Raw genomic sequence first — 8,741 nt, forward strand, 5'->3', positions numbered from 1 at the left:
AAAGTATAATTACTTTAAATGTCAGTTTAGTTTAGTTGAAATATGGATACTGATAATGTTTATATTTATACATGAGTTCAGCTAAAGTTTTATTTTCAATATTTCTTTAATATTTAGTTGGAACAAAAACCCTTTGATGTAATTTCTTTGATGTTTCAGCAGTAAAAACGCCAAATGGCCGTTGGGCCACGCGTACCTTTATAATGTATTTAATACAGAACGAAGCTAAATTTACTGCCTACACTTGAAACACTAATGAAATGTTACAAGTATGACTCTGTATTTATCCTTTAGTGACCGTAAACTATTGAGATAGCGAGGATTTGGTCTGTCGGAACAATTGTTCCTCAACCAACTCCCATAACTGCGCCCTGAGGAAGACAATAAATTTGTCGAAGCTTTTTATTTTGACCGAAACCTCGCTATTTGAATTCCGAATAGTAATGATACAAGGATACTGTATCCTGATACAAGATGCACATTTTTTAATTAATTAGTAGATTCACAGCTTTAGACACCCAATAACTGTTGATTTATTGAAATGCTCTTTGCCTAGCGCCATGATACTCCCAAAATTCTTGCCCAAAATTGAAGAGATATTATATTATTCGTTTATTTCGTGGTACACATTTAGTGACAATGCTCCGATTCAGATCGCTTTAAAACCTAAATTAATTTAGGAATGCGGTTTGATTTGCTCACATTTCTCATTTAAGTAAAAACTGTTTCGGTTCGATATAAAAATGATTGACATCTTTGAATGAAGTACGACGAATTCGGATATGCATTTTTCAAAGATAAACTTATTTATTTATTTTTTTAAATTTTGTTTTTGTCTTTAAGGCGCGCCAACAATCTGAGGTTTGGCGCCCGGGCGTTTTTTTTTTTTTTCAACGCACTGCTGGCCTCCGGATAATGTTCTCTCGTTACAGACGACACTGTCTATCTCCGGAGAGTGAGCTTATAAGCAGCACCTAGGAAGAAAAAAAAATCTAAGAGCCATCAACTGGATTCGAACCTGTGATCTCCGCGTTGTAATACAGCACTCGCTAACCACTCAGCTAATCCTCTCCGTGATAGTTTCTTTATTATAGCGCTAAATACCATTATATTTACAAAGAATTAGAGTTGGATTTAGGGGAAAACGGATATATTAATGATAAAAACATTGTGAAATTTATTAATGTAATAATGAAGCTGAGAGGCGCAGTTTAATTTAAATTTTAGTGTAAACAGGGATGAAAATAGACATTATTGTGCTCACTGTAATCTTGGAGCGATTGAAGATATCATCCATTTCATTGGAGAATGTCCGATTTTACAGGAGTTCGGGGTACAGTACTTGGGAAACCGAAAACTCAAGAAAAGTGAGATTATTCTTCATTTGAATGGCCTTGAATGGTGCAAGCTGTAAAAGTATACAATATCCGCTTGGAATTATAGACAATTTCTAATAAATCATTTTAATTTTTTATTAAAAATTCTGAAATATGTTTAGTTCCAAAGTTTATGGTAATGTAAATTACAGTCAACTCGGCAGACGGACTAAGTCCATGCTCGAAGTGTGTTTTGTTTTTAATTAAAGAAATATTGGATTATTTTGCTTATTAGTTAGGGTATATATTTGTTTTTTGTATGTTTGTAAGTTGCTAAATAAACACAATTATTATTATTATTAAAGAAAAATATTTTATTACAATTTTGAAAAAAAATATTTAATTTCAAAATTTAAAAATGTGAGTTTAACTGATTGGTGATATTAGAGGTACTTTGGGCAAACTAGTGCCAGCGAGAGGTGGGTCTGCCGAGGCGAGCACGGCAGTCTGGCACTCGATGTTAACCATCTGAACATTACACGCTGTCCACCACAGTTAGCCTTTTAACATAACTAACATCCATATGTAATAGTGATTTCTTATTATTTAATTTACAGCTTTATCAAATAACCGTGGGTGGTTGGTCAGGTATAAAATATATAAAGTTATATACTATTATATCTTATATTGTATATATATATATACATATAAAATATGCTTGTACATAATTAACTGAAGGTAAGATACATCTACAATGTCTCTACTTTGCTTAATGGAGGTAGAAATGATTTAGTGATGAAGGGTGTGGGGCCCTCCTGCGGAGGGCAACTTCAGATGGGATGAGTGTTTAAGATGTGAAACATACATATTGTGTGCGGTCCTGCCCAGAAGGGGAAAGACAGGAGAGGCGCCTTCCACTGCACTCGTGTGGCTTTAGTGTGCATGTGGAGGTGACGGGTGGCTCTTACCAACAGGGGAATGACGTGTACACGAGTTGTGGTAGTGGGGCGCCTGTCAACGCCACTACATCCAATAGTGGTGGGGGATGTTACTCGATGGTGGGAGAATATCCCCTACCCGCTGCTGAAGCTAGACACTTCCAACTCAGAACGAGTTTGTGCTTACTCAGTATTGGATACGCAGCCACTCGTTGAGTTTTGTACTAAAGTTACTTCGAAGTTCTTCCCATATAAGAAGGATTTTTGTTCACATCCAAAGTGTTTTCATTTTTTTTTATTTGTGTTACATTAATTTTTCTAAACAAAATTGTGCATATATTGAGTTAATTCTAGTGTCTTGTACTGTGAGCTAGAAAAGTGTACTTTGTGATCCGTAGCACACTCACAAATGGTCGTGCTAGAAAGTAGTGGAATCATGACCTCTCCATCAGGACACCAGTACCTACAACCGGATTATCTATCACCTCTTCCAACCACGGTGAGTGCAATTTTCAATGTATTTCCTAAAACTGGCCATAGAACCTGGTCTCGTTCATTGCCGTAGCACTCATTTAAAGTTCGAAAATCTTCATAAATACTTTATCGAAGTTCAAAGAAATTATTTCCTTGTTCTTTGGGCACCAGTCCCGTCATAAATAAAATAAGTTTATTTTAATTGCAATTTATACTAAGCAGTAGTTAATATTAATTTTTTGTTTTTGATTTTAGTTGGACGCGAAGAAGAGTCCTTTGGCATTGCTCGCTCAGACCTGCTCGCAGATAGGCGCCGATACACCCACAACTAAACCTCTTCTATCATCGTTAGACAAACCCAAGAAATCAGCCACACCACCAAAATCAACGCCTGTTGAACCATCATCTAATCCAAGAAATGGCCTCGCTTTTAAACCTTACGAAGCCAACGTATTAACAAAGAAAAGCGAAACGCCTAGGCCAACCAGTAAACCAAGTTCCGAACCCGAAGAAAAAAGACGTACACCTAGTAGAAAATCTGTTTCACCTAAAGAAGATAAATCTCCCGCACCGGAGAAATCCGCTAGCACTTCTTCAGTTGATAAAGCATCCGACAGCGGCACTAGCCCTATAATTAGATCTGGTTTAGAAGTTTTACAAGGAACCACAAAAGATCTGCCCTTAGGATTTAAACCACCGCTTGGTCCATTTGGTTTGCCGCCTGGTTGCTGCCCACCAGGATTGGAAGCGAATCCTGCCTTTCGACCTCCATTGGCCGGCCATGTAATGTATCCAGGACCATATCTAAGTTATGCTCGTGTGAAAACACCAGGAGGCGGTGAAGCTTTAGTGCCAGTGTGTAAGGATCCGTATTGCAGTGGTTGTCAAGTGGGTATGCATTCAGCGTTAATGGGCGGCGCTTGTCCCAGCGGATGCACTCAGTGTGAACATCAAAAGTATCTAGCATCTTTAATGCAACCACATCCGCTATCTTATGTAGGACGACCTTACGTTTGCAATTGGATATCTGGTGAATCATATTGCGGCAAAAGGTTTACCACATCTGAGGAGCTATTAACACATCTAAGATCTCACACGACAGACGCATCGCTATTAAATCCATTAAGATATCCGAATCCACCGTTGAGCCCGTTGTCAGCGGCCCGTTATCATCCATACAGTAAACCTGGTACTCTACCAGCTACGCTACAATCACCGTTTAGCGCCTTCAATCCAACTTTGGCCCCGTACTACTCACCTTACTTGTATGGCCAGAGGATAGGCGCTGCTGTGCATCCATGATCCTCCCCGCAACCGGATAAATCCTGTGATATCAGTGCAAAAGTGACTACTACCCCATAGTGAGTTGTGAGTCAACATATACTATAAAATATAAAAATAAATAATATATATTCTCATTACGTGTATACGTGTCCAAAGTGTGACTGTATAAATTCATTCGTCCAATCTATATATTTTTTTTTCTTTTTCTGGACAATTTCTCAAAAATTAAAACATTTTAATAACAAAAATAAGATTAAAACTTAAATTTAGTCAACTGTCGACTTGTAAATATCTTAAAGAGAATTTCTTTTGAGTTATATTCTTTGTTTTTCGCTTAAAAATAAATGGATTAATGTTTTTAGAAAACAAAAAAGTTTATTTTTTTGTCTTTCACCAATCCCTGGAAAGTAATACAAGAATATATTTTTTCTTGCAATTCAAACACCTAAAAAAGTGTCTGTGTAAATAAATTACAGTTTTGGGAGCGAGTGGAAATTCTAAATGGAGACATGTTTTATTTTTAAGGTAAGATATTTGGCTAATTTAATAAATTTACGAGATTTTCTTTTTTGAGTACTCTACTCCTTTTTTGAATACTTTAAGGCTCCTAAAACTTGTGCCCATTACGTTTGCTTCAATAAGAGTTTTTTTTTTTTTTTTTATTCAAAGCATAAAAAGGGCCGTTTGTCTGTCTAGTGCAGGAGGTTGTGGTGTTACCAACAGCGTGGACCTCCAGTTGTTCTTCTCCTTCTCTCTTACACAAATATTAGTCGCTTCTCTCTCTTTCTGTTCGGCTCTCACGGAGTGCTGCGATATTTATGCGCTAGTACTGTCGATTTTGACAGGCCGCACAGATAAAAGTGGTTATTTATTGCACACCGATAGCCAGAATCCATGTGCGAGTGCGCGCCTTGTTCTGGTGGTTATAATTTCCACAAGCTCTACCTCTCCTCACCGTCCCCCGATCGCACCCCATCTTGAATAATCCCACCACACGTTTTAAGAGAATATATATCACCTTATCCCACCTTATTTTCAAAGTTATTATTAACATTGGTTTTTAATGCATAGGCTACAAGAGGGACTAACACTTAGAAACACTCGCAGTCACTTTAAAACCATTCTCCCCCCGTAGCACTTTATTTAAGTGTATGTGGGTGTTTGTGTGTGTGTGTAGAAGATTTATGGTTGTTTTTATCACTTAATAACCAAAGAGAGTGGTAATTATCCCCCCAGCTGTCCGTATCTCCCGCCTCCAATGTCGTAATAAGACGTAAATTACAATCGTAACTTTTCATTATATCTTTCTGGTCTCTCTCTGACAACTATACTCTTTCAACTCACACTCACCGACAATAAAACGCCATTACTACAACGCTTCCCCTATAAATAACATATTTTATTTTAAACAATAAAACTAGACAGGCCCAACTAAAATTCTTGTAGTTCAAATTTTGCTTTTTAAGAAGAAATAATGTTACCGCCAGAATGCACAGCTGTGGCATTTTATGTAATGCCTAGTAATTTTATAATACACCTTAAGGATTTAGGCATTTTATGCAGTGTATAATATAACATCTTTTGTGAAAGATTAAGATCGAATTCATTTGTTAAGCAATTTTAAATTTTCATAGTAAATAGACCAACCAAGTAAAAGTAAAAAAAAAAGAATAATGTAACAAGATGTACCTAATTAAAAAAAAAATCTAAATAATTGTACGTTCATTTTTAGGATTATATCTCCGCTCTAGACAAACTTGCGCTCTACAAATCACTTCTGAGACTAATCTAGAGTTATGGATCCGAACTGTGTGGGCTTCCGCGAACCATTCAGAGAATCCAATCTTCCAATCTAAAATCCTTCCACATATTGTCCAACGCTCTTTATATCTCGCAATTTAATGCGTTTTCAAAGTACTGCTTGCCAGCATGTTTTTTTTTTGACAAGTGACTCCTTCACATTCACTTGGCATTTTAACAAGTTTAAATTCTGAGTTTTAGAAAAATTTAGATCTAAAGAAAATGAATTTAAAATATTCTAAAAACAAGAATAGATACGTAAACCTACTTTAGATTCAATTTTAAACTAGCACTAGTAACATGCTAGTAACTTGCATTTTAGGCAGCTTGTTGATTTGATTAAGTATCTGAGCATTAGGTAGAATGGCAGAATTTCCTAATTTGTCAGTAAACAGTTATATTTTAGCAACGTACAATGCAGTTATATTAAAATAAAATAATAATATAATAAAAAAGTATAACTGTAGAAATGTTGTACAATAGAAAACCCAAATTTACCCATCCTTTATATCAACAATATACCTATTATCAATGTAACCCAGGGGTCGGCAACCTGCGGCTCTTTTATCCAAATTTTGTGGCTCTTCAGCCTATCCAAAATAAATTGTATATTTCAAATTTATTAAAACAAATGAAAATTTCATTTATTAAAGTAAAGATATTTTTTCAAAAAGAATTTTAAATGTGATAGGTTAGAAATTGAATAGAATTATATTAAAATACAGAACGTAATTAGGTATATAATACTGCCGCCTTTTCATTCTAACTTAGGTTTAATTATTGCTTATTTACTTCGCAATATGTGAAAATAAATATATAAAACATTTAAATGTTATTGAATATCATAAAATAATAATTTGTGAATACAAATGATCTACAGAGTTGTTTACACTATCATCCTTGCGGCTCTTGGTAAGATTTATTAAAATTATTTAAGGAGAAATGGCTCTCTCCTTAAAATAGGTTGCCAACCCCTGATGTAACCGACAAAAGACTGTTATCGTCCTTATAAGCGTAAGTGTAGCACATTAAAGGCGCCACGGTAGCCGATGGGTTAAAGGCGAGACCTGTAAAGCTAATATGTATTGTGGTACTGGGTTCGATTCCCCGATGTTAGGCCTTGCATTTTATTTAATGGTTAATAAAAGAAATTTACAGTAAAGTACGTTTTGCTAGTCGCTTCCGTTCACGGCACCTAATTGGTAAGTTGGACGTAAAGCCCGGCTGAAAAAATAGGCAATTACTTTATTTTACTTTACTTTATAGCAAATTAAAAAAGTCTAAAGAATCGTTTGTATTAGTGAAAATAAGAAAAACCCTCAAGGAAATGATATTTCCTTTGTATTCGAAATTTTAGCAATTCATTTAATAAATTGTCAAAGTTGGGTATTTTTTTAACATTACATTTTTTCTTGCTGTTTTTTAACGATCAACCCTACTTTTTCGGTTCAGATTTTCAGTATCCTAATAATTCTCATTTATAATAATAATTAAGAAGCAGAAAATCATTAGAATCATTTTAGAGTCAATTAAATTTTTTTTCCAGCAAAATTGTACTCGCAGTACAGAAATTTCTGTCTCGTAAATTACAGACAGAGCTTCTGTTGTACCAAATCGAAATATAACTTTTCAGTTTTTCTTGATTGGCCATTTTTGGGAACATAGACTGAAAATATTTTTTTGTAAACTACTTTTTCGGTTTCTAAACGGATGTCTCTAGAGAAAACTCAATTTACCAAACATTGGGCATGACCACAATATTTTCTGTACATTGTTGGGTAAAGTTTCCCCTCAGGGTAGACCAAATTTGTTTGATTCAAATCAAGATAAAACAGAGAAATTTCTGCAACAGTATCTCCATGAACTACCCAAACTTGGTTATTCCTAAACTAAGTTATAGTAATAAGATTGTACATTAAGCACACGAAGTTAGAACAAACCGGAAACAAAACTAAATAAAAGATTCTGCCGGAAATTCGCACATCCGCTAACCTCATTTCTTTCTGCATTCGCATTTTATTATTTTACATAATCCTCGTTAATATTGTATAAACACCTCCCCAGAATGAACTGAATTTTCCTGAAAACAAAAACTAGATATTTCAAATAAAATTTTTAAATTCAAAAAATCGTAACATTGGATTTCCGGTAGAGAGATTACTAGCATCTAATGTGGAAAATGGGATGAAAAATAAGCATCTAATGCTTATCTATGATCATATCTGCATATCTGTTTCTGCAGGATCCAGAAACAACAAAATAAATTCTTAAGACTCGCCACAAATTCTCCGCACGATGCAGTTCAATCTCAGAACCACATTTTACAGCTACAATACAATCAATCCATAGGTAAATATACAAATAAGGTATGTAAATTTTTTTAAAAAATAATTTGGCAACTTCACGAAATTATTTATGCCAAGACATTGAATACTACAGAAGCAATGTAAGGCTGGAATAACAGTGGATTAGCTGGTGTGGTTAGCGAATACTGGATTCCTACGCGGAGATCGCGGGTTCGAATCCAGCTGCTGGCTCTTAGTTTTTTTTCTCTTACTAGAAGTATCTTACAGCCTCACTGTTCGATTATGAACTGTATTCTCCATAACAAAAGAACAATGAGACCGGAGACCCGCAGTGCTCTGCAAAAACTCTCCGGGCTTCCATGTCTTCAGATGTTGATGCACTTTAAAGTAATTTAAAAAACAAAACAAAAAGAAATGTATACGGGCAAGCTTTTCTGCGAGTGTACATTTTCATGTATACATTTCTGTTCATGTTAAGACGGCTCAAGTGCATTTCATGCTTAAACGGTTGAGCTGAGCAAAAAATGGTAGAGGAGAAATTTGTTGCCCGTCACCTCTAGTTTCAGAATAGGTGACTTGATTTTAGATTCCTGCCCGCATACGCGGCTGACGCGCGACCAAAA

At 35.4% G+C, this 8,741-nt stretch overlaps 1 protein-coding gene across 1 annotated transcript; it reads left to right on the plus strand.

Moving 5' to 3' along the window:
• The first annotated feature begins 2,183 nt into the window (after window positions 1-2,183).
• Window positions 2,184-4,182, plus strand: noc (zinc finger protein no ocelli). The gene is made up of 2 exons (XM_074134923.1): window positions 2,184-2,753; window positions 2,984-4,182. The coding sequence occupies exons 1-2, from the start codon at window positions 2,664-2,666 to the stop codon at window positions 4,028-4,030; spliced, it is 1,137 nt and encodes a 378-aa protein (XP_073991024.1). The 5' UTR covers window positions 2,184-2,663; the 3' UTR covers window positions 4,031-4,182.
• The last annotated feature ends 4,559 nt before the right edge of the window (window positions 4,183-8,741 follow it).

The sequence above is a fragment of the Rhodnius prolixus genome, unplaced genomic scaffold, assembly GCF_049639745.1.
Source record: "Rhodnius prolixus isolate KJV_2025 unplaced genomic scaffold, Rpr scaffold_5, whole genome shotgun sequence".
Classification (NCBI taxonomy): Eukaryota; Metazoa; Arthropoda; class Insecta; order Hemiptera; family Reduviidae; genus Rhodnius; species Rhodnius prolixus.

What these genes read in the sequence shown, in the direction of transcription:
- noc (XM_074134923.1), top strand. Translation starts at nt 2,664, where the DNA reads ATGGTCGTGCTAGAAAGTAGTGGAATCATGACCTCTCCATCAGGACAC. An exon ending in TATCACCTCTTCCAACCACG is followed by an intron (nt 2,754 to 2,983) that starts GTGAGTGCAATT and finishes TTTTGATTTTAG; the next exon opens with TTGGACGCGAAGAAGAGTCC.